Source organism: Uloborus diversus, chromosome 6 (genome assembly GCF_026930045.1).
Source record: "Uloborus diversus isolate 005 chromosome 6, Udiv.v.3.1, whole genome shotgun sequence".
NCBI classification, from domain to species: domain Eukaryota; kingdom Metazoa; phylum Arthropoda; class Arachnida; order Araneae; family Uloboridae; genus Uloborus; species Uloborus diversus.
The window spans coordinates 107,719,701-107,747,393 of record NC_072736.1 but is presented as its reverse complement, the minus strand read 5'-3'; the positions used below and the strand labels follow the sequence as shown (position 1 = coordinate 107,747,393).

Here is a 27,693-nt window from a genome sequence, read left to right as displayed (position 1 = left end):
TTTTAAACACTGTAAGATGAAATTATCTTCAAAAGGAAAAAATATGGCTTTTAACACCGAAGCATTTGGCTTGAGTTAATCGCCTCTTATTGAATATGTACATAAACTAAAGCTACTGAGAAAAAAGCGAAGAAGACAGAAAATCGAATGTGATAGCAGATAATCATCTCCGTCGGACAAGGTCAATACAAAACACGAGCTAAGTTATTGGGGAAAAGATGATATCTCGACAACAAAAGAGAGTCAGAAAAACTCGCAAAAAAGAGTTTTTAAAGAAGCGCCGACAAGAGAGTGGGAATACATTATTTTCAGTGTGATGGGAGAAAGAAAAAAGTCCACAGATTAGGCAATCTGTAGGGTGGGCTTCTCGTTTGTATAAGCGGGCCATGTGCGTGTCTGGTCGAAATTAAAACTGTGCCTATCTCTCTTTCCTGGTTTCCGTATATGGGGTATGGGGTGCCCCCACCCCTAAAGAGCATCAAGGATGCCGACGAGGATAGAAGGATTCACCATCGGAGATAACTGCCAAACTAAAAGATGCTAGGGAGAGAGGGAGGCGAAACTATAACTTTGGGACTTGGAACAGATTAATACATCGTTGTCAAAGAATGCTTTTAATTGAATCAATGACATTATGGCTTTATACATGTGTAAATGTATGTATTAATGTATTTGTATCAATAGAATATTGTATATGCGTGTGGTAATGTGTATATATACAATACGAGCTAAATACGTATTTCTGTCAATAAAACATTGTATATACTACATAATTCAATGGTGAAGAATTCATAAGAAATTTATAGAATCAAATGAGTCCAATGAGTACCATTATTTAAGCGTCAGAACAGGAGAACCAATTTTTATTTTCATTAACATGATATGTATTATTGCGTACTTGGTTTGAGGCTTCAATGAGTCTGATTTATTAATGTATTTATAAAACATTTTTATGTAATAAAATTATACGTAATTGGAATAATAACCCTTTATTTTATGTGTGACAAGAAGGGACAGGAGAGATATTTTGATACTGTCCAAGGGCGTTGTTTATCATCGTGCTAGCCATGTTAGTATAACAAGCAATTTTCAGTATTTTATAGTGCACTTTTTTTCGAAATTTCTAGAATATATGAAATTCATCCATTTTCTAAATGGTTAGTGAATTACCTGTTAGGAGACCACTGCAAGAAGCAAGGGTTTAATTAACGCAAGTCAAGTATGCCGATATGAAAAAGACCTCTAGATTCTGCGACCGAAATTCAGCTCGAATTGGGGTAACGATTATTTAGAATATATACCTTACATCATAAAATGATGATTAGGTAAATTGATGGGCAATTGAGAGACTTTTCAACTATGACACACATAGTGAGCTTTTATAAATTATCAAAGGTACATAAGGCTTCCAACTTTTTAAAGTCTAAACCCATGGCAATCTAAGAGAAGTTGTGTGGTTACAATTATAGCTAAGCGATGTGATTGCCTTTCTTTTGCAGTTCCATCACAAGATTTTCATTATTTATAATATTTCAGAGAATAGTGCAGTGTACTGACTGAGCGTTCATCAATTCCAAAAATAGCTCCCAAACAGTAATTCAGAGTTAGTAAGTGATGCAGTTAGCTGTATAAAATACCAACCGAATATTTTCCTAGCACCTTTCCATAACCATGCAAAGAGAATATAACGTTCTATAGTTGCGGTAGGTTAGGTTTGCCTAACTATAGACGTTTTTAATGTCAAACATACCAAATATTTAAAAAAAATGAAGTGGAGTGAAGTTAACCGGCGTGTTATTATAGTTAGGGCAAAACCTAATCTGGCCGCAAAGTAAAGGCTACGCGGATCCTAATCCTAATCAAAGTATTACGACACTGCCAGGTTAGGTTTGCACCACCTATAAGTTACCATAAAAGACTATATTATTCCGAAACGCACTTCGATGATTTCACGCAGACAAAACTGCCTATACCACTCTGGCCCAGTTTCTAAGCAAGACACATTAAAAGTCCAGGTGTCAGTCGTCCCATGTTCCAAACACTAAACTCCTTGTCACTCTGACGGGAGGGGTAAATAACGTTGTCTTCTCGAAAGGCAGAGACCTCCCAAGAAACTATTTATAGGAAGAGCTGCTTTCGATGGACCCTGTGTCAACATGCCCGCCTCCTTCAAGACTACGACGGCAGTCAATTTCTTGTCGCGTTTACTCAGGTGGAGGACAGGACAAAGTGAACAACTTCGAGTGGCCCACGCGGCCTACTCCAGGAGGGAGGTTAAGTGCAGGTACTGATATCGAGTTTCGGAAAAAACCATGGGACTGGGACCTTGAAGATGCGAGGCTTCGATTTGTTGACTTCTTTTGAAAAAGTGGCTAAATGCTGATAGGATGATGTTTGACTTCTTGAGGGACCTAAATCAAGTGTGAAGGGAAAACGTGTGTCATGCATGTACAATATAAGTCAAACAGACCAGGAAATGAAAACGTGATTTCATTTCAAAAATTCATACTCAATAGAAAAAAAAAACTGCAGTATTTGGCACATAACAGCAAAGACATTTTAAATGATAATGTAATTACTTTCACAACATTGGGAGAACTTTTACGGTTCGACATCAGGATTTTTGGAAGGTTGAAATGAAAAAGTGGTGCACTAACCTTGTGAACGAACACTACCCCTAACTAGTGGACAATCAAAGCATTTTCTAGTGGTCAAAGAAAAACAAAACCATCGACATTTCTTCTTTCTTTCCTTTTTTTTTTTTTTTTTTTTCACGTAAAAATAAAAATTTCAATGTATGATCAGACACGAGAGCCTAAAGATTCTAGGATTCTTTTTGTTGACTTTCTTAATGAAGATATTTTTGAGAGACCTGGCCTGAGTGTGAAGGGAAAACGTGTGCCATGTAGAATATGTTTTTTCGCTTAAAAATATGAATTTTAATATATGACCAGAAATGATATATTAAAGAACTGATGTTCCTTTTATTGACTTCTATAGGGAGGTAATTGCTCCTAGGATAACGCATGACTGCTTGCATTTAAAACATTTCGAATGGCAATATTCTTTTCATGAGAAATTTAAGAATGAAGCCATATTAGATATCATCAATCAAAAGAATTTTATTGTTGCGTCTTCAACGAACTCCAGAGTTAAAGATAATGAAATATGTAAGCTGAGTTTTTAAATCACGAAACTTTTGCTGCCCTTCAATTCATCAGCACAAAAACAAAAGTTACAATTAACACATGAAAAGGGTTGATTATTTGTAAATAGGTTAATTTCTTCTGAAATTTTACAGATTTCATGTGCCTATATTTTCTTTTATGGTTTTAAAGTATTCAGGGGTGCCCAGGAAGGGGGCGGGCAATTTCAGAGGATTATTGTTTTAATTTGGGGGGGGGAGGCTTTCGTTTTAGGAGGTCCTTCGTTCAAGTGAGGTAGGTGCACTATAGCCCTTGAGGGAATGGACACCTCTGATTGAACAACATTGAAATTAAAAACATTAATAATTCAGGAGAAAAAAAAATGCGGGAAATTGAGAGTAAACGTTTTACTGTGATTGCCTACTTTGGTTTCTGACCAAAATATATTCACGCTCCAGTTTTTTTTTTTTTTTTTTTTTTTTTTTTTTTTTATGCATATGCTATAGAAATATTAAGACAAGATCTCATCGAACAATTTCAAACGTTGTAGGAAGTGGTACTTCTTCCTCAAAAATAACAAGAGTGGGAGTCTCGTCGTGATAAATTATGATCACGAAAGTATTTGGCTTCTCCAGCAATCTCGACCAACATCGTTTCAAGCATTTTTGCCGTACAACTTTTTAACCCCACAAATAACTGGTTCATTTCGAGAAAAAGAGTCGGACGACATAGCTTTTAAGAAATGAAAGCGTAAAAATGAAAGAGGAAAAAAAAAAGAACAGGCACGTGGCAAAACAGCGATCAGTCGAGATGCTTCCTTTCCAATTGGTCCGAGGTACTAAAAGGCGGGGGATGAAGAAATTGATTTGACAGAAGAGTCAAAGGACGTGCTTCTTCAGGAGTAGTTCTAGCAAAAGAAGAACACCACTCTTTTACTTTTACTTCTCTTCCGAAATCAAGAGACTCCAAAGAAGAGCAAGAAAGGAAAAAAAAAAAGCAACAAAAACACCAGAAGAGATAAGGAGAGTGAAAGAAATTCCATGTCGTGAGGGACAGACAATCTTCCACGAAACTTTTCGCGTCGGGAACTGATGCCATCCAAAAAGAAAAAGAAACCTCCAAACTCCCATTTGACTTTCACAATGGACGCTAATGTCCGGAAGAATACGGGATGAGGTGAGGGCAAGTTAAAACTGGAGAAAGAACCGGCACTCCAGGTAATGACAACAAGCGGGATCTTCAACCTCACCTTGCCATTAGGACTCGCTTTTGGGAAAGCGCGGGCAATCCGTGACCAAGCCCCCCCCCCCCTCGCCCCTCTCCATCAGGACTTGCCGCCCTTCTTATTGGGGGCGTCGGAAAGGGCCGTCATGATTGTAATTGTTATCGTTTTTCGTCCGCCCGGATCAGTAATGGGGTTTCGCCTTCCATCCAGAGCTCATATAAGCTCTTAAGCCTGGTTTGACTAATGAGTCATTACGGACTTTCCGCAGCGACTCTTGCTCTCTTCTCCAGGAGTCGCGCGGCAATCACTCTCTTCATCGTCTGCGCCCCCCTCCTTCCTCGATTCGAACACCCACCCCCGTTCGAGGGGAAGGATTGAGCATTAAAGGCCCAGAGACAGATTACAGAAGTCGCTTTTTCGATTGCACTCCTGGAAGCCTGATATATAGCGCTTCGGATTTTACTCAGGGGTCGGGAAGCATTTCTTTCTCCAATGTAATAATTAGCGCTACTCGAAGCTCCGCACTTACCGGCTAATCTTCTGCCGATATTTCATTTCGAATGTAGCCGAACACCGGAAATACCTTGAGCACATTTATTCTTCATCGTGTTAAATCTACTAATTACGCGATTTTCTCCAAATGAACATCAAACTATAATATATCTGGAATATCAGTCAGTCTTGAAATAGAATCGCATTAGTTCTGCTATCTTCGGATTGGAATAATTTATAAGCATGAAACACCCGAAACAGATTTATTCATCATCATAAGTCTATCGTTTTACGTTTTTCCTGTTTGATAAATATCAAAATACAATTTATTTATTATATAAAAATCATTTTGATAGCGTGAAGTCGTATTTGACGATTCCATAAATTGTGCATGAACACCTTTTGAAAAAATGGCAATTTAAGTTTGTGAGGAAGTATATTTAGATTTTTACTCAACTTCTTGAAACAAAAAAAACCGATTCTGTACACAGAATTTGTGCAATTCTTTTGAATTTTTGTTGTCATTTTTCGTGTCAATGGTGTTTTAGATAAGGTTTGAATTTTTAATGTTATTGGCGCTGTAAATAAGGTTTGTTTGAATGTTAATAGTGTTGTAGATAAGGTTTGAATATTTAGTGTTTGTGGTATTGTAGATTTGGTTTGAATTTTTAGTTTTAGTTGTGTCTCAGATTCGGTTTGTATTTCTTCTATTGACGTTAATGTGAAAAATTTGGAATTGTTGAAAAAATGGCTATTTTATTGGTTAAAAAATGTAGAGGAGTAATTTCACTAAAATAATACAAGATAGTTTTGTAACTTAAAAATCCTTCATAGATAGCCATTTACGCAATACATCTACCCCTTTATAAACGAACAGAAAACATGAAAAATATCATTCAGTTTAAAAAAGGCCCACAACCCCTGTCATTATTTCTCGTCCTCCTCCCTTCTGGCAAAGTATTAAAGTTAAAGCTACCCGGATGTGTAAACTATGGGATAAAAATAGTCCACATACATCCGGTATTTTGTCTGTGAACGATGCAGATCTAGAGCTAAATAGACGTGGCGAGTGAAGTTGAAAAAGAAATCATGCGGTAAATCGGATTGACATCATGAAGCTGATGGTTAATAGATTCGAAATTGCACACCTAAAGTGAAAAATATTCAAAATTGGATTGAGTTATAAGTATGAAAATAATAATAATCCACTGAATGAGGAAAAAATAAATTAAAAATCATATTCCAATTTCCTTATTTTGGTTCCCTTTTTCCAGTCATGCAGCATTTTGTTACTTAATCGATGTTTTTGATCGAAATACCTACAGTAGAAAATCGTGCTGAAGAAATTATGAGGAAAATTAGAAGTTGAAAATAAAGAGGGGGGGGAGGAGACGAAGGGGTTGACTTAATAAGTTAAAGGGGTTGATTAAAAAAATATATGTTTGCGAACCAAATTGCCGATTTTCAAGATCGTTAAAAACTAACTAAAATAATGAACAGTAATACATTATTATCTGACAGATGTGGTGTTAAGTGGTTCTAAAAATCTCATTGCTTCGTATATATGATTTTAAAGATATTTAAAGACAGTAAATAATCCTCTCCACAGATCTGTAGAGTTCGTGTGTTCTTAAAATCTTATCGCTATCATAAATGATTTTCAAGATCTTACGAAACTACAAATTATTCTCTACAAATCTGCATTTGTTTCACCTATAAGTAGCATTTCTAATTTAAATTCGATACTTCGTTTTCTTTTTCTTTTTTTTTCATATAAGATATAGTGTTTCACTTAGTCGCAATGATCACGCACAGAATCAGAGTAACCTAGTCAATAATATGATATCGTGTAGATACTTTATAATATTGCCTTTATATTTAAGCAACTTTTTTCTTAAATACCAACATATTATTTTCAGTGGTTACTAAAAAAAGGTGTGAAAACAAATTTAACTAATACTTATTAAGGCCGAACAATTTCGTGCTAAGATTTGACAGGAATATTATCAATTATTCATTCAAATATAAATAATTGAACATTCAACTATATAAAGTAAAGTTACTTTTAAATATCGCGTTACACTTCAAAAGTACAAAACTCTTGTTTGAAGTTGAGGACATTAGTGAAATATTTATATTCTTCCTTTTGGGTAAATAAACAAATGCAGATTGCAAAACACATTTTAAAAAATATTAATAAAATTGCACAGAAAAAAAAACAAGAAAATCACTAAAATGGGGATTAGAATTTTTGATTCTTGCGTTATTCTCCAGCAACCAGTGCAATAAATCCCCCCCCCCCCCCCGCTTTTTTTTAAACATACAAAACGATGAATCTCAATGTCGTGAAAGTTTTAAAAAGCCTTTAGGCAAAACATAAATGTTGAGCAAATTAAGAACTTTATGACGGCTCTTAACACGAAACACTTAAATCCCTAAGTGATAATTATCTAAAGGAGGTATATAAGTATAGGGAGAATGTCGTATAATGTTTCTTTTGATTATTTTCAAAAGAAAAAAGATAAAAGAAAGAAGAGTTCAGTGTTAGAGCAAATTTGGAGCATCTGGCATTAACTTTTTACGTGTAACACGTCAAGCCATTTGCTTTTTTTTTTTCAAATGAAAGAGAGAAAGAAAGAGAAAAAAAGAAAAATACAAACTTGAATCAATTCAACAAAAATCATTTTACATTAAACATTAGTTTAAGAAAATTAAATTTCAAGAACGTTTGTATTTTCTTTTGTATAGTTTAAACGTCTGTTACAGATCAAATAACTAAAAGAAAGTAAAATTTTACAAAGTTGAAAATGCATTTAATCGCTTCCTATGTAAAATAGGTCAACATTTAGCCATTAACGATTACAAATACAACTTTCTTCACACACCAAAAATAAATAAATAAATAAATAAAAATAAATGTCAACAGTGTTTTATTGGTAAATTTAAATCTCTTTCTTCAAACAGACAATCATCTAACTATCGGGTACACACTGAAAAACTGATACTAAATACTTTTTTCAACAGTTTCAAGTTGTATTTAATACATTTCAGTATTTAAATCAAACTTAAACTTAATTAACCAGAACCTAAATCGCTCAAATTTAAAGGTTTACTGCAGTAATTTTTACAACATTGAAAATAATAATATATAGTAATAAGTGGTAAACAAGGGATTTTTTGAAATTAGTTGAAATTAATAATCGTAAATGTATTAATTAATGAAGAAACAATTTTTAATTTACCAGTTCCTAAGCTCGCTTGTGAGATGGACGGTTTAAAAAAATGACAGAAATGAAAAGTTACTTAGAATTGAGGATATCACCGCCTTTATCACATTCATTTTATAAACACACCTAAACTGACAAAGTGAAAAGAAACATTATATGAAGCGTCACGTGACACGAGATCAAAGAGCAGTTGTGCCGTATCTCTGCAGAGCGATTGAGCCTTAAGTGCCGTTCCATTAAAGCCGGCCAAAGGACACCAACTACCCCAAAACGGTATAAAGATGCAATAGAAATTTCATGCATCATTAATTTATGAAAGTTATATTATTAAAAATTAACAGATTTTTGATATCGAATTTTGGGAAGAATAGCGTAATTAATGGTGAAATTTGAATTTGAATTGCATACTAATTCCATAACATAGAAAGCCTTACTTTCGATTAATAAATAAGTTTCGTGGAGTAACAAAAGATAATTAGGTCACACGTTGCAGCTTTTGGAGTTTTTAAAGACTTTTTTGCTTATGGTATCAAAATATTTTTCAAAAAGTTAGAAATAAAGAATTTTAAGTTATGAAGGGAGAAATTTGAAAATTAATAATCATATTTTAAAAAAATGGACGAAAGAAAAAATAAAAGAAAGTGTGTTCATAAGTAAAAATTATAAGTAATGATGTTATGTATCATTTGGCGTTGTTATAAACCTGTATGTTTTACGTAACGCAATATTATAACAACAAACGCGAATGGAGCAAAACCCCATTAACTCAAACAACTTCTGGCGGAAGGGAGTTCGGATTATCAAATGGGTCGGATTACAGACCAAACCATTTTTTGCTCATGTCCTGTACAGCGTACACTAATAACAGCTAGAACGTGTGCTTAAATAAGGATCAAATGTTACAGAAAAGAGTGAAATGCTTTGCAGTGAAAAATATTGTTTCTTTAAATGCTATAATAAGTATAGAATGTTTGCAGAATTACAGCAGAGAAAAAAAATTACATCAGCAAACATGCAATGCCCTAGTACTCGGCACAATGTGCAAATTAGTCAAATTTTAAACATTTAATGAAGTTACTCATTTTTTCTGAACCAACGATGAAGTGCATTTTTTTTAGCGACGTCTCTAATTTGTTTCAAAACTATTGGTCATATCAATTGCGTTTGGATTAAAAAGGCTCTACTGTATAGAAATTTAAAGAATTCAAATTTATGTGTACGTAAAAAAGCGCAAACAATTTCACATTCACTGAAACAAAGTTATTGACTGAAATGCAACACTAAATAAAACTTTGTTATGAGAACATCAGCTGACGTTGTAAACACGGTGATCTGTTTATTTTAAATATCACTGTTCTTCAAAGCCAACAAAACAACTCAAAAAAAAAAGAAATTGATTTAAATTTTAAAATAAACTTCATTTATTTAAGAACACGATAACACTGGAAACACTTATCTCAGAGAGGACAAAATCGAAGCCAAAAAGATACAAAAAGAAGACAAAACAACATTTTGTGATTGTTTACATTTTAAAAGAAGGATTGTTTACATTTTATAACACCAAAAAAGAAAATAAGAGACTGTTTTCTTCTCTCATGTAACATGAGTGCGATGGCTGAAATCATCATCAAATAAATACTGACAATTTTTAAAAATGCTGTACTTGGAGGGGGGAGGGGAGACACCTTTCCCCGAAATATTTCGTTTATTATTGTGAACATGATGCAAATGTAGTGTACGTTGGTATAAAACCAACTTTAAAAAAATAAATAAACAAAATAATAATAATGTCTACATTTTAAATTAAAGCTGGCTTAGTAGTCAAAATCCAACTTTTTTTGTGGTTTAACATAAATCCGTTCACCATGAACTATTTTTAAAAAAAAATGTTTTCTTTCAAATATTTTTCTCTAACCTTCTTTTTGGCAGGGGAGGAGGGGGGTATTCGTATATTTTCGTTGTTAGTCCGTCATTGCAAGCTCTAGAATAACAATGATTATGACAGGTGTCTTAAAGAATAATAGGTTTTTCACATTTGATCAAATAATTTTATGAGTTTAATAACTAGCATTGAAATTTATTTAAGAAGAAATAATAAATTCTGGGCAAATAATTTTAAGAAATGCTTTCTTGGTGAAAATCCTGTATGAAAATTGCCAGCCCAAGAGAAGGCAAGTAGCTGACAGAGAAGCATTTTTGCCTTAAATTTGAAAATTGTATAAAAGATGCCAAAAGCTCATAATTTCATTGGAATGAAAACGAACGTTTTTGTAGATAAAGTGTAAAAATTCGATCTTCAAGATGTCCTGTCGTGTCCGAATTACAACATATTTCAACTTTATTTGTTCATTTCTAAACAGTGCTGGTAAATTCAGGAAGATCTAAAGGTACATTTTACGGGAAAATGGAGCGTTATTAACAGTACGGAGAAAGTTATAAATCAAATTTTATCGGAGATCAACAAATTATACGATTGCAACGCCACCTCTTTGCTTTTTTTTTTTTTTTTTACCGCAATTTTTTTTTTTTTTTTTGTCATAATTTTTTTTACCTTAAAATTTTAATAGAACCAGATTTTTCAGCAAAAAGTAATGGCAACACGGCAGGCATTCCTTTTCAACATAATTTTCCAGGAAGCTTCATAGTATAGGCTATTATTTGGCACATGACAAAAAACATTTCAAAAACTTTTCACTTTTTTTTTAAATTACGAGCTGTTTATTGCATTCACTGGTCGGCGTACTTTGTTTGAATTTTTGAAAAAACCATGGCGAAGGAGGGCAACAGCACTATACCCCTTTGCAACCGGACGTATCTTTTCTAAGAGTAGTATTTGATCCCCTGGACCAACATCATTCTCAGAAATGCATCACTCACTCTCTGGAAGATACTTCAATGTTGGACAAATTTTGTCATTTACGACGACTCTTTCCCAGGTGAGTCAGAAGCCAATGCTCAAATCTCACGAAACTTTCGTCAATTTGACGAAAAAAATAATAGGAGCATTTTTTTCATGAAGCCTTTTCGCCAAACACGACGAAAACTCCGTGAGATCCGAGGACGCATTTCCGAGAGTGAGCGAGAAGGATAGAAGCAAAACACAGGAGGAAATAATCAAGGCGTCCGGAATTAATGGGACTTTCGTTGTCATTCGGTAATGAGGCGTCGCTTTCATGTGTCCCGACGCCGCCGAATGCGTCATCCGGCCCCAATAAATAAACCAATAACCGGACGACAAATGACTCGCGCCAAACCGACCAGAATAACCCAACTCTTTGATGCGATGCCATAATTGTGCGGCCGAGGATAATTCATGACCAGATGGAGATTTACTTCAAAGATCAACCGACATCCCTTTAAAGGGACACTCTGCGCATCTTGCGCAATGTGTCTCTGGCCGGCTGGGAAAGATGGTTGATTTATATAGACAGCTGTGCTAAATTGAGAAAGTTGGTTCGACAAAGATGGGAACGGAAAATACTCGAAAAAGTTTAATTTGAATATCCTCTTATATATATAATAACCGATGATAGGGCAACCCGCGTGTTTCAACAATGAAACTCGTGGCATGACATGACAATTTTATAATGTGTTTTGGGTTATGTTTAACATGCCAGGAAAGGCTTTATCGTCACAAGGCTGAACTCGATCCGGCAACTTAACTGCTTTACTGGTAAGACTGTCATTTCAGGGGAATGAAGAAACGAAAGAATGGTCAACAATAAACGCTACCTACTGGAGTTTAGGGCCAATACACTGGAGTTAGGATTACAATTTCAAAATATCACCAAACAGGCAATGGCTTCGTTCAAATGTAGAAGCAATTTTCACCAGTCATACTTTGACGGGGCGACTTTCTAGTCATTATATAATCACTAAAATTAGTAAAACGTGTAGAGCAAGAAGTCACAGAGTAAAATCTTCAACAAAACATGCAAAATAATTTGTTAACTCTTTGGCTTTGTTCATGTAACTTATTTTTATAACTCGGTATCTCGACCTTTGTAAACCTCGTTATCTTAAAACTCCCTTGCTTCGGATTTTTCTTCTGTCCCTAAAAATTCGAGACAGACAGGTTTGATGTATTCAACTCATACTTCAGTCAAGGACAGATTTAGCTTCTGGTTTTGGAGAGGGTGATGAGAAAGAAGCAGCACACAAATCTAACGGGGAAGGAGGGAGGCAGAAATACAGTTCAGAGGCTTTTTCGGTAAGTAATAAAAATTGAAGTTCCCCCTCCTCTCGCAAAAAATAAATAAGTAAATAAATAAACAAAAAAATCTTTTAGCAGGGCTGATGAGAGGTAATTCAGTCTAGTTGGAAAATAGGGGTTCGGTCCTTGGGGGTCTGCCCGGTTAGGAATCGGATAGTATACATTTTACAAGTTTTATGGTGGTGGGTTCAAGGCGACCAAATTGGCGAGAGAAGCTCCTTGACTCCCGGCGGTTCTATATTTTTGTCAATTTTCGGGCACGTAAAAGGGAGGGGGTCATTACGCACTGATTCATTCTGTTGATCCGTATATGAAAAATAAAAAATCCGTCCGTGAAAAATAACTTTCCAAAAGGTTTATGAATTGTTAAAAAACCCAACAGGATGAAAAAAGGGGAGGAGGGAGGGTTGTAGGGTTTGATTCTTCATGTTTTAAGCAATATTGCCAATTTTAGTATGGTAATATCAATGCATGTAAGACTGTTTCGTCCCCCTCCTTCCTAAAGAAGAAATTCTGACTTGTCAAGAGCAAAAAAAAAAAAGCTCCCAACACAGCGGGAGAAAGTTCTGGCTGCGTTAGTGGTATCCAAATTAAACTGTTTGACCATAATATATCGATGTTTGCACACGAGACGAATATCCGGGATTCAATGAATAATAAGAGTTGCAATAAATTTGTGATTCGTGCACGTTACATTTTCGGATACATCAAACTTAAAAAAAGTTATTTATAATATTCACATTTAAATTGAAAAAAAGAAGGAAACCCAGTAAGAAAACAACCGAAAAAAGAATATGAGAGCAAAATTTGAAAATTTTGACTCAAATCAGTGATTTTTTTTTTTTTGAAATCAAATATAAAAATAAATAAGTTAAAAAATAATAATTATACAAAAGTCATTTAATTAAAACGAGGCCTCTCGATGAAAAAAAAATCTGATTTTTATTCATCTGTTCCAATAAAAACTGAGATTCTTCCTTTAAGTTTCCTAGTTTCAACAATTTCTAAGAAGTTTGAATAAGAGTAAAGAAAATAAAAATAAAGACGATTCTCTTAGTTGATTGAGTTGAATAAAAAAAGAAAAATCAAGGTTAGGTCATGAATGTCTCAAATGCTTGTGATTTCTTCTCGATCAATCTCACTTTTGCTATTCTTAAAAACTCTTTCGTGAATTGATAAAGAGGCTCGTAGTTAACTTTGAAACTGATGCGGGCTTCGTAAACATTTAGTTGAACATATTTATACCATCACTGCTTTTGTATGAAAGCCTTCGACCATTGTTTTCCACGTTCAAAAAGATACACATAGTGCTTGGACCTGTGTCGTATAATGTTTAAAATGTCAAACTGTCGTGCAGTAACTTTGGGCCACAGTTTTTAAACTGCCCCACTGATATTTTTATCGTTTTATTGTACTTGCTGGCACAAAATGGAAGAAAACCTATTGAGAAGCGATAAAATGGAGGGAGAGAAGGCTTTCATTCGTGAAGGAAAGACCCCAAGTCACGTGACAGATTTTAAAGAAAAGCATTGGAAGAAATCAGGGTTCTTTCGCTAGTTTCATGCAAAACGTGTCAACCACTCGTCGTTCTTGAATCACGTGACTTGAGGTCTTTGCCCAAGCTTTTGCTTAGCCAATGATTGGACTTGCTCCCTATATTCAAATTTCTGCTCTAAGGAAAAACCCTTTAAGTATTGTATAGTTATGAATAATTAAAAATTAGTAATTAATGAATCTATTTAAAGAGAATTATTTGCCGGGTTCAAAGCTATCCAGCTATTTAGAGTCACTTTGAACCATGTCAGATATAAATTACTAAAAAATAATAATTAAAAAAAAAATGTGCAACTTTAATGCAACAAAGTAAAGGAAATTTCCCTCATTGAATTTTACAATGTAGGAAGAGCACTTTCAACAACTACAAAAACAACTTCCAAACAATGACTTCAAAATTATTAAATGACTAGAAAGTCGCCCGTTAAAGTATGATGGGCGAAAATTGCTCCTACATTTGAACGAAGTCATTGCCTGTTTGGTGATATTTCGATACTTGAAATTGTTTCCTTTCTTCATTCCTCTGAAATGACACGGTCTTGCTGGTAAAACTGTTAAGTTGCCGGATCGAGTTCAGCCTCGTCACAATAAAGCCTTTCCCTGCATGTTAAACAATACCAAAACATATTATCAAATTATCATGCCATGGCGCGAATTTCATTGTTGAAGCACGCGGGTTAATCGATTATCAGCTATTATTTCTATAAGAATGCAATAACGTGTAGTACAATATCACTAACTTTATTTATTTATTTTGAGAGATAAAGAGCAGAAAAAACCTTAACAGCTGGAGCGCAGAGTACGTTTTTCTAGGTTTTAAAATTTATTTATTTATTTTCATTTATTTATTAAAGTCAAATATACTAAAAAATTTGAAGTGGAACAAAATTAACCAGCATGGTTCAAAGTTACCCTACATGACTGTACTTACTTTTTTTTTTTTTTGGTAAATATTAAAGTAGATATAGGGAAAATATGGTGCTCTAAGAACGGCAAAGTGGGTGTATTGCATACGTATCAACGATATTATGATTTCACAAATGCTAATACGTCTCTCAATGTTAGGTGAATTTCATTACCAGAATGGTTGCGTCAACAAGCAACATCATTTAGCGGGAATCACTAGTCTGCCTTCACTATTATATGGTCTTCAGCTCAACATTAGTGAACGATGAACTACATGGCAGTAAAATATCGATTTATCGAAGTCCGTTACAGCGAAAATCTCGTTTTAACGAAGGTTTTGGTATGATCTGTAACTGAAAGGAATAATGTCAGTACTGACGAAATTTTTCAACAACGAATTCATTTCAATGGTCCCGTGGAGTTTGTTAAAACGGGATTCGACTATTACGAAATTCCATTCACGATAAATTACTTCGATGTTCATTCAAAATCAAATAATCAAGCGTCACAAAATTGTCCTATCAATCACCAAATTCTTCACCAATTATACTTCAACGATGTTTTCCTTAGTCGCTTAGTTTTCGTCATAACTCAGAATATTGTGGGATGTATTTCAAAAACACCGTACGAAAAAGAAAAAAATAAAAGATGATGACTCATTTAGACGTAAGAAAGAAAAAAAAAACAGCAATTACTACCGACTTCAATCTTGCTAATAATTGTCACGTCTGAAACACCTGTCTTTCAGTCTAATTCAAATGAACTTTGTCACAAGTTGATAAAGTGTTAGTACAGCTGCGTTTAGATCTGCTAATGAGTTTCCTCAATGTGACATTAGAGGGCACAAATTTCATATTTGTAGCTAAACGAGAAACGCCTTCACATTTTATTCAACATTGATCAAGTTAAGTTTTCAGTGATCAGTGATTTCTTATAATCAATTTTCGCTAAACTAGTGGCTCTTAACCTGGAGCCGCGCTCCCTACGGGGTCCCAGCATGCCCCTCATTTAGGTTTGTCAGAAGTGGGCAATTGCCCTCTCCCCTCCCTCCCCTTCTGGCTTTGAGAAATTAATTTATTTTTAAAAAGTGGAGCGGTTTTTGTTGTCTTTTGGTATAATCTGCATCGAGTTTCACCCTTTGGACCCCCCCCCCTCCTACACACACACACACACGAAAGAACTCGAAATGGCGGGCCTGGAAGAATTTCAAGGGAGGTATGTGAGTTTACAAAAGATGAAATAAAAAGTGAAACAAATCACAGAATTGATTCAATTTTGTAGTTACCATGTGAATACTAAATAACAATGCCAGCCCCTTTCTTAATGTAGTGCAAGTGACTAATGTACATAAAAAAACCTCACCTAGGTTCTAGATCATCTCAGGAAAAAAATTCTTTGTTTCCTTGTTTCTTAGATTTCGTATATTCTAGTAATAATATGTTCAAAATAAAGTTTTGTGTAGCAATGTTAAGTTTTGTGTGATAAATTATCTAGATTCTTACTAACTAAACATGTTTCATTTTTCTGAATAAGCTTCAGTTTCCTATTGTACAACTTGTGTAACCACAAGTGGGGAATGGGGGATGACGTCTACTTAGAGCTCAAAAGAGGACTTAGATCCTGAAAGGTTTAGAAACCCTGTTCTAAACGAAGTCTTACGGGAGAAAAGTAATATTGAAAACATAAACTTGTTAATATGTCATCACTTATATGGTGTAGCTTAAAAAATGCCACCGATGCTGCTAGTGCCATGTGTTGGAATTAAGAACAGGCTCCTTTCGGGAATGACGTCATGCCCATGATAACTTGAATAAATTTCATGAGAATGATAATTTTGTCATTTTAAACAATACTTATGACAGAATATAGCTTTTGTTACCGGCTCCAGGGCAGTCAAAAACTACTTCGGAATTCATTTTTACGTCATGAAAATTATATGTGGTTATGAAGGTCGTAGTAGTCAAGTTTTAATAACATAAAAATGGCTTTGGTTCGAAGCAGTTATAATAAATGATTAAATTTCGAATGAAACTACAAGAATGATAAATGTTCAGATTCACAAATTAAACATTTAGCAAAAATTAAATTAAAAAGCAGTTATCGGGCGTTTTAATGAAACATTGATCGTAAAATTTATTGGCACTTTCTTTCTTTTCCTATTTAAATATGTGTTTAAAGAAGGAAGCATTGTTTAACGAAGAAAGTAAGTTCTATATAGAAATTTGCTCCGTATTTTTTCGCCTGACACATTCTTTTCTTATTGTAAACATGGATAATCAATGAAATAAAATCTTTAGCAAAGAAAATCTCAGAAAAAGGTGAAAGTGGGGAAAAGGATAGCTCGAAATACTATTGAATAAAATTAAATATCCACTTAAAAATCCAGAGAGAGTAAACGTTTCAAAATAAAAACCAACGAGTTAGTTAAAAAGTTACCTAAATTTTAATTTTGACATATATAATTTAGCTTTCTTAGCATTTTAATCGATGTTAAATATGTTGAAGTGGAAAAGAAAAAAAGGTAAGCTTTTAAGTATATGAACGAATGAAAGTTAAAAACTCAAAAAAGGGATTCATTCACATTTATTTTGCATGAAAGGATAAACCAAAGCAGAATATTTTACGTATCAACACGATGGTAGTTCGTGGCAAAATTAAAATGCTGTCTGTAACTTAACTTTTAGAAAAACTTTTCCCGTTTGCTTTATTTTTCCATATGTTTTGGTTCCTATAACATTTAACCGATCTTAAATATGATGAACTGGTGAAAAAATTAGCTTTTAGATTTGAACCAATGAAAGTCCGAAGCTCAAAAAAGTTATTTATGTATATTTATTTTGCTTGAAAAGACTAGCCAAAACAAATGATACTGTAGTTTGTGGCAAAATGAAAACATTGTAGTGGATTTTCAAAAAAAACACATGATACAGACTTTTTTTTTCACAAAATCAGTCAGTTTTTGTAAAAACAAAGTGGTCAACTAATACAGCTTTAATGAAATACGAAATATGGATTATTTATTAATTATTAATATTTTTAAAATGTACTTTGCACGATTTCAAGATAAAATGAGCGTTTTGAATTGCTTCTACTTAAATACAGTGAAACAAGTGAAAAATTGAAAATAGAGGTCAGAAATCTGGAAAATTAATGCTAAAAAAATTGCACCAAAAGAAAACCAGTGGAACACAAAACGTTTTTCGATCAATTGATTCCATAATTTAAAAGTTTTGCACAATGGATTTGTAATTAAAAAAAGTATGGCCATGTTTATGGTCAAAAAAGGATGAAGCATGGAAAAAGTTAATTTTTTGAACAGCCGTTACTATTTTTGCCCATCATAGCCAAAGAAAAAGAAACATATAAATACATAAGAATAAAGAAATAAGAATAAAGAAATATAAGAATAAATTAGCTGTAAGATATAACTTGACAATTTCTATTTTTGTCATAAATATTGACAATCAATAGAAGTAAGTCCCAATTCAGACAAATAAATTAGCACCCGGAAAAAATGACTTTTAAACTCTACAGAAAATTTGACATCTCGCAAATGAATGTCAAGATAGTTGCATCACTGATCAACCAAGATGATAATAGCGATGACACAGAATCACAACTATATTAAAGTTTTTTTTTTTTTTTGCATCAGATCTCTGACAGATAAGAATAAGATCATAGATTCTAAAAAAATATCACAGATACATCTTGGCTGGATTGGGCTAGATTTTATGCAATCCAATCACGCTGGACTTTCTATTCTAATATATAAATTTGTACACATAGGCGGCTATTGCACGAAAAAAGTGAGGAGTCAAAAGAGGAGTAAGGGGTTAGGAGGTGATGTCACTAAAAATTATTTTTTTTCTTATTGTTCCATTTTTAAAAATAAAACTAGACTGTACAGTTGCATTTTAACATTACTGATTAAATGACCTCTAAAAATTGAATTTGGCGTTGAAGTTCAGGTCGGATGGCCACTGTAGACTCTTTCTTCATATTCAAGGCACCATTCTTATGAAATAACATGAAAAAAGTTAATCCATTTGTAATATTTAGTTTTTATTTTCGTGAACTAAATCAATCCCAGATCAAAAATCATTTTCGGAAAAGTTGGGGGAAAGGCTCTTTTACTTTTAAAAATAAGTGAGCAGTCCCCGCTTGCCCCCCCCCCCGTTCTAATTGCCTATGTATGTACAGTTAAGGTATCGCAAGAGATATTTATACACAACAAGCTCTAAGTATATAAAAAGATCACCTCCCAACTAATTAACAATATAGGTTAACTTTACGTAGATCAAGTATGCCGGAACAATTTAAATCACGTCTGATATGGATATAGATCAGAATTATTGAATATATTTGTTACTTTGTTTACTTTTCAGACGGAATCGAAAACGTTAAGGTCATCAGCGGAAAACACATTGCAAAGTGTTCTTAGCTGGACAAGGTAAACTTAGCGTATAGGCCAATCCAGTTCGCTTAGAAAATGACGTACTGCAAAAAAAGACGGTTCCCAATGTTTTTCTACAGGAGGGTCACGTCTCATATTAAAACGATTCTCGAGGACCGAAACACAGATAAAATTTTGAAACATTTATTGTCATTAATTGATGCTTCTTTTAACAAATGCATCTGCATTTCAGACACCAGTTTCTTTATATTTGGCTCCAAATCTGTAACATTTACATTGATTGTGCTTTTTGATTTATAACATTAAACAAAATAACAAGCCATACGGATCAGAGGTGTGGCCCATAGGCCGTAAGATTGGGCACCACTGCAATAAGCTATTGCAAGTTTGCACACTTTTTTTAGGTGAAGATACAGTTAGATAAGCTCGCTTGATGGAAGAAAAAATGATAAGAAATTGGATCAATTGTACTTAGCAGAACTTAAAATCAAAGTTGATGTTCACACGGAAGGATTATAAATTTAAATTTTTTAAAATTCTTTTTTTATTTGCATTCACCACTCAATAGTTAATTTGTATATGAAACCTAACTGCAACGTTATTAATATACAAACTGGATGAAAACTGGAATGATATAAGCTTAAGAATTAATGTTGAATCAACCCCAAATTTTTGTAGGAAAAAGTTTGAAGTGTACCTATTTTTTTTTTTTTTTTTTCCTCTCTTATAACATGAGAAAACTTAGGATCGTTTTTACGTCACAAACTAATTGCGATGAGTATAATGACTTGTTAAATAAATAAATAAAAAAATCAATGAAGTAATAACTATTTGTGGCCGGCTTAGCATTTTATTTAGTCTCCAAAATGAGACTTGATAAATGCTTTTCCTAATACCTCTTAAAAAAATCACTTTCATTCCAAGTATTGACAGAGAATAAAAAGCGAATAAATAAACTAAAACATCATGTAAGGTGGTTGAAAGGATGGAAAACTTTTTCTAACACGTTATATTAGAACATTTCAAGTGATTGATAATACGTTGATTGTTATGATCATTTTAGTTAGATATCCCTTATTCGCAAATTCATGTTTAAACCTTTGAACACCTAGCTAAATAAATGAACTTTTTCAATAAACACGTTAAATTACGATTTCATTCTTCGAAATGTTCTCCATTTAAAAATTAGTTCGAGCTGTTGTGATATTTTTTGTAAATTAGCAAATAAATATAGAGGCAAAATTCAATGCAAAATTTCAATTAAATTGAAGAAAAAAGCTTCCTAGCCTGTTTATAATTATTAATTTGAATTTGTTTATGAGATCAAAAGGGCATAAATAAACAAACCATCTCAAAAGCAAAGCATCATTGAAAGGTTTCGAATTATAATCTGTCCTTCATACAACCAAATTACGTATTTTCACATCTTAAAAAAGATAAATTTGCGCAATAAAGAAGCACAAGTTCCTATTTTCATGGGCGATACAGAAACAGTACAAGCCTTTTTTTTTGCTGAAAAATCGTCAAATCTACGTAGATAAAACAGTTACATAAATGAATTTAAATCAATTTGAATATAGTCAGAAAATCCTTAAAGACAACAGACTTTTCTGTATTTTTGGCAAAATAAAAAGCAAAATAATAATAATAATACAACTTTCATGCCTTCAATAAAAGTAGTGGTTGTTAAATTAAAAAGATTTAGTGAATTTTTTTCAAGCTAAGTTTTGCGACTTGTTCGAATTTTTAATCTACCTCACAAAGCACAAAAACATTGAAGCGCAATCATTAAATGGAGAATTACTATATAGGATTTCAATTTTTTCAAATCATTGAATTTTCTAGAATTTTTTACGAGAGGTGGAACTAAAAGTAACAGTTTTATTTATTTATTTATTTATTTTCAAATCATTGAATTTTCTAGACTTTTTTTCACGATAGGTGGGGAACTAAAAAAAAGTTTTTACCTTTTTTTTTGTTCTGGGCTTATTTATTCTGAATTTCAAATGAAAACTTAACTGTCATGAAAAATTATAAATTTAACCACTTTTTTTTCTGCCCTTTAATGTTTGGGCAAAGATTCCGCATAATTTACAAGGAGTAGCAGAGAATGCCTTTTTTCACCCCTGTACTAGGGTCTGTTCTTCCCAACTTGTGTTTAGCCAACTGTTGGATCGCGACAAAAAATTACTTTACTCTTTGGAAAACCGTTTTGCAATGCATTTTCATTTCTCTATTTTGTTGGAAGGGGGTAGAAGAAAGTCCCGAATAATTGTATAAAATTTTAACCTCCTTATAAAAGGAAGGCACTTGTGGAAATGAACAATAAGCAGTTTTAAGTTTTAGGTTATCCTCTATAAATTTTGTGTATGGTCTATTATAAAACTATGAACTACGAAACAGAATTTAAAGCATTTTCAGCATAAGAAAACACAACCCAGTTTGTTTTAAATAGATTTAATGCTATACTAATTTTAAAAAATGTTCAAAAGAAAAAAAAAACCTTTTCATTTTGAGTAATTAAAACTATGACAAATGCGAGAGGTTTGCAAGGGGGTGGCTTTTGAAAAACAAATAACAATATTATTTTATAATAATTATGAGCTGAGAATGAAGTACAATACTATGGATCAGGTTTCCAAAAAAAAAAGGGGGGGGGCGGGGGAATAATTACAGCGCTTGAAAGTCTGAGAACCTCTGCTCTTTTCATATAGGCGCCCATATGTGTAATTTTAGAGGCGGGATAAGAAAAGTCATTTGTTTCAATGCGAGGCAGTGAGAAGCAGAGGGATGCAAGTGGACATTCTCAAGTTTTGAATAAAACGCTTTTGAAGATAAGGTTCAAGGTAGGCATTCATTGAAATTGTTTTGCAGCAGCACCTACCTATCTCTTGACCCAAGACAGAGGAGAGGTTTACCTACTTTTTGGACTGGTTATCTCCAAATTTTTAAATGTGTCACTTCCATCCCTTTGCTTCTCACTGCCTCATTAATGTTCAAACTTTATTACAAACATTAACAGTACTGATGTTTAGAGGGGGACTCGCACCCCACTCCATCCCCCTTACAGGGGCAACCCGATGTGAGGTCACTGTGATCTTCAAAAAATTTCCTTATTCGGCAAATTTTGTTTAACGGATCGGCAAATCAGGGAACATAATTGCAATATTCGAAGGTCTGAAGGTCCGGTGGCGGATCTACAAGTTTGGGGCCCATCGCAATGGATTTTTGGGGCTCCTTTGTCTTATCACAGAACTATGAAAATCATTTATTATGCACATTTTTGTATCCATTTGCTTACCCTATTGTCACGCTGGTCCCTCGCAATTGAGAACATGGTAAATCCGCCACTGCGAATGCCCTTTTCGATAGATGTACGACGTGTGCGTACCGGTATTTTATCCATTTGGAAAAAATCTGAAGTCTCATTCGCCAAATAGGGAATTTCCTTCCAATTTCTCAAATACTTGAGTTGCAGGTAATAATTCCAATCACAATAATACCCAGCATTAACGCAGTCAGAAAAACCTTCTGGAGGGGTTTTTTTTAAACCAAAAATACCTCCCGGTGGAGGGGGGATGTTAAACCAAAAATACCTTCTAAAGGGGGTTTTTGATCAAAATATCTTCTAGGATTGTTTTTTTTTTTTTTTTTTTGGTCAAAAATACCAGTTAAGGGGGTTTCGTTATTAAAACAGTCTTTTCACATGTTTTAATTACTGTATTGGAATACACATTTAAGTTAAAACCAATGCCTTTGGGGGGTGTTTTTACCCCTCCCCCTCCCACCCCCTTCGCTCCGGCACTGATTCTTTGCTCCCAAATGGGAGTCGATAGCATTACGTGATGTTCCGATAAGGGAAGTAGGTGAAAAAAACTCGCACTCACCACATCCATGAGGAGCGTCGGCCTCGCCATCTGGACTTGCGGTCCGGGCGGGGACACCGGCGAATGTCCGGCGCAGAGCCGCGGCTGCTGTCCGGCAGCGGGCGGCAACTGCATGAGCAGGTTGGGCGGCGAAGGGGACGACGACGCTGCGCCGCCGCCGCCTTCAGCCGCGGTCGTCGTCGTCGTCATCACACAACAAAAACAAAACAAAAAACCTCCGAGAGTCGCAGCCCCCGCCGAGAGAGAAGAAGATCACCGGGCAGCAGGCAGCCGCCGTCACAGGAGAGCGAATGCGAGAGCCGAGGACCGCGACGAAGAAGAAAGGATCCTTGGGCAGGAGGGGGGAGGGGCCCTCGACCGTACGGCACACACCGTAGCCACTCCCAGTTTTTCTCACTCCTCCTTCGCGCCCGGCGACATTCCTGACGTCAGAAAGCGCTCGGACACCCCCGGCCGCGTGACGTCACGTCGGAGGGGCGGACGATCACAGGTGAGTTGCGCCCAAGTGTCAACCGCATGAAGATGTCGTCGTAAGCGAAACAAAAACTCGGCAGCGATACATCAACGAATACAATCGCTATTTCATTGATATCTTCTTCGATCAAATTTGAACAATTCTTTATGCGAAAATATTATCGGTCATTTCCAATATTGTTGTCTTTTACATTCAATTACTTCTTGTTCGACTTGTGGTATTTTTGGATCGATTTCTGCAGAATGACAAATCTATATTCCTTTTCAAAATTCACCGTTTCTCAACTGTCACTTCTTGTTGAAAGTAGTCACATCAGCAGAAAGCTCACAAAGACGTTAAATTTTTAACTCTCCTGTAATCCCATTCTAATTTTAACTTAGATTCAACTTTTGCTATTGCGTGTTACACATTTGGATATCCATCATACAGTTGTTTAATCACATGCAATATAGAAGTTGCTGCTGACACAATCTCTCAACTGTTTTTGTTCCAAAAACATTGTTACAGACTATGAACTTCGATTTAATTAAATGATCTGGTCGAAGCAAACTGTTGCCCAAAGTCGCTAATTCGGATATACATCACAAACATTTAATGTCCTATTCACACAGTCACAACGTTGACTTTGGGCAATCCACTCAGTTACACTGAAGAGTTGGTGTTTCCAGGGTGCAATTTAGGTCTCAGGAGTGTCAAAAAGAGTTTATAAAATGTTCAATATTCTATCAATCAAAAATACTTGGTATTAAACACATCCAACATTTAAAAGATTTCAAAACACGAATTTGAGTTGATGTCCACATTCATCAAACGCAGAGATCACTCTCAATACAAGGACATCTTTGGACTAAGATACCTGAGGCAGAACAAAAAATGGATGCACACATTTTCAAAACAATCGTTTCGTCCACTAGCTGATTCTACAATGATGTGGATCAACATTGTTTCTTCTCACTCAGAAACAATTACGAGAGCGAAAGAAAAAAAAATCAAGACGGATTGGTATCACTAAAGAAAACGGGGGGGGGGGGATAACAATTTGCTGGCAATTATTGCGGCCGCTAGGGATTTTTCGATGCGGAGAGGAAAAATAATCGTCTGCTTCGGTTTCCTTCCACGTGGTCGAAAGCATGCGTTGTTTCCCCTCACCCGACTGGTATGGCTTTCCAATGAAGGATCAGCAAGATCTCCCATTCTCTGAAGCAGCACGATCACGGATTGGGGTTGCCAGATTTGGCATTCAATCATACATAGCTCCATGTAGGAGGAATCGGAGGGGGGATTTGGCGGCGCGCTTTTCAAACACTGAAAACTAGGCATCATAAGCGCTTTTCATTCGTGGAGCACTTTAAAACAGAACTGCGGAGCCGAAGTCGAAGAGTCGGAGTCTTCCATTTTTCTTTAAGTCCACGGCTGTGCCAGTACTTCCGGAGTCAGATCGATTTTTTGGGGTAAAGGAGTCGGAGTCAGGAGTCGAAGGTTGAAAATTTCAAAAGTCAGAGTCGATCATTTTTTCCCAAAGTCTGCAACTATGCCATTGTTTGTAGACACAGATTCGGAGTTGGAGTCGGACTGGTTGGGGTAAAAGAGTCGGGGGAGTCGAAGGTTCTAAAACTCCCAGAGTCGGAGTCGGCCGTTTTTCCTCCGACTCAGCAGTTCTGATTTTTAAGACACATTTCTCTTCGTAGAAACCTAATTTTTATTTTACGGCTGTGAACTGTTTTAAATGTTTGATAAAAATCATATAATCATCAGTTTCAACATTTAGGCACAAGTTTTCAAATGTCTACTACTTGGGAGGCACAGTTTACGACGTAAGTGTAGCTACTATTTTGAAAAGGAGGGAGACAATCAAGTTCTCAAAATAAAATAAAAATCCTGAACATTATTTGTTGAGCAATCACGATTGCTCATTGATCTCATTTCACCGTCCTTGGCGTTTGGTTCCTTTTTCAGGATAAACCAGGGGCCTCTGCAGCACCGCCGTCCACCGGCCTCTGGTCCTGAGCACTGTCCCCCGGAATCCACTGCTCCTGGTTGGTGGTGTCCATGTCCTACTCTCTTAAAAAATTCCAGCGATTTTAACTCAGACTGAGTAAATTTTCACTCCCGTCCAGTATTGAAAACGCATTTTCCTTATAGGAGTGAATTTCATTCCTTTTGCGGAGCGGTTATTTTCACTCCTTTTGGATAAGTTAATTTCACTCCCTTTTGATAAGTGTTTTTCACTCTTTTTTAAGACTAAATTAATATCCTAAATGAGTGGCTGCTTTCCGTTTTGGAAAGCCGCTATTTCACTCTTTTTTAGAATAAAATAGGTAAAATCATTTCACTCTCATTTGGTGAAAATTGTTTTTTTAAACGTGTTTTCATGTGCTTATGCTGTGTATTTGAATTTAAAACTGTTTTTTAAACTGTTATTTCATTTGAAAAAAAAAATTTAGTTTTTAAGTTAAAAAAAATGAAAAAAAAAAACTGTTTTTAGTGTTTCCGAAGAGGATGCACAAAAGCTGTATGGTAAGTACGAAGAATTTTCTTTTTTATTAAAACTTTAACTGGTAATATTTCTTGAACTACACGTATATCGTTACAAATCACCCACGTGCAATATTACGTACATTTCCGAATCTAAAGATTGAAATAAAATTAAAAAACCCACACAGTTCCAAATAAATAGATTAAAAATTTTTAAACTCTATATTGATATTCTCGGTGTGCCTTTTAACATTAATAATGTTTTAAAAGTTACATCAGTCCAAATTAATTTAAAAAGTCACTCGTAAATTGTGACAAGATACGTTTGAATTCAATTTTTTTTCTTCGGGGCCATTCATTAATTAAATAAGGACAATTTTGGCAATTTTCGACATTCACTTCCCCCTATGTAAGGGGTATGTAAAACTCCCCCCCCCCCCCATCTTACGTAAGATTCTTTTTTTTTTATTCACAATAATAAAATAACAAATATTACATAACTTGGATTGTTCTTAAATTAACTATCATTACTTTTTTTTTTTTTTTTTAACATTTTCGAGTAAAGAAATGTTTACTGTAAGGAATCTAGACCGAATGTTTTTTCGACAAATAATTTTTGTATATGATGCGATAATAATTAAAAATAAGACATGCAAAACACAGTGCGATTCTTTTATTATATTTTACACGTTTCATTCTTCGAAACACAAGTAAAACACAGCTCCTCCTATAATGCATACTTTTACCTTCCTGAAGCAAATGAAATATAATATTTGTCAAACTACTCGACCGCGGATTTCTAATATAAAATTTTCCACCCCTAAGGACCTTTACTTAATGAATGGCCCATTACACATATGAATGAGTGTATTATACAAAGTTTATGATACTCTTTAAAGTTTATTATACACAAAAACAATATTTGATTAATTTAAAATATAAGCAGTGATTGGAGCTCCGACCATCGGGAGCGGATTCGGTATCCGACCTATAGGTTTGCGCACGGTCGGATCTGTAACACCTGGCTAAAATATATATACAGTACAGACACGCACACCAAAGATGGTAACGACTGTTTCAAATGTCATATTTCTGATTCGATGACCAAAACAAAATTGTTGATGAAAGTTTCATTAATTTGGAAGAAAAAGTTACAAAAAGTTCGCCGTAACATTGCACGTGGGTGATTTGTAACGATATACGAGCAGTTCAAGAAATATTAACAGTTACAAGTTTTAATAAAAAAGAAAATTCTTCGCACTTACCATGCAGTTTTTGTGCATTTCCTTCAGAAACCTCATTGGGAAACAAATATTGTTTTAATGCAGTAAATGAAGACATTTAGATAGCGACATTCACTTGGTATTCGCGACCAACGTTAGTTAAGCCGAACGTGGAGGTATAGAAGATTCTCCCTAAACAAAATCACGTGACAGAATCGAACCAATGAAAATGTTTTTGAGTCCTTTTAAAGAATGTTTTTATTTTTCTCTCATCAAAAGGAGTCTTTCCGAATTTCACGCCAATAAAGAAAAGTTTTAGTCTTGGTTTTTTCGTAAAGCGTCTTTTTTCGATAAAGCTAGCACTCGGAAAGAATGAATGCACCCGCAATAGATTTCACTCTTTTTAAGAGTTATTTTTTCGTTCTTTTGAACTAAGAGTGTACAAACACGCATGCT

General features: G+C 34.7%; 1 protein-coding gene across 1 annotated transcript in view; it reads right to left on the bottom strand.

Annotated features, from left to right (window-relative positions):
* The window catches only part of LOC129224913 (zinc finger protein basonuclin-2-like), a 176,351-nt gene extending 153,098 nt beyond the window's left edge, over positions 1-23,253 (bottom strand). The window contains exon 1 of the mRNA XM_054859460.1: positions 23,065-23,253. Within this exon, the coding sequence (XP_054715435.1) occupies positions 23,065-23,253 (189 nt within the window). The remainder of the gene's footprint in view (positions 1-23,064) is intronic.
* Positions 23,254-27,693: the final 4,440 nt, after the last annotated feature.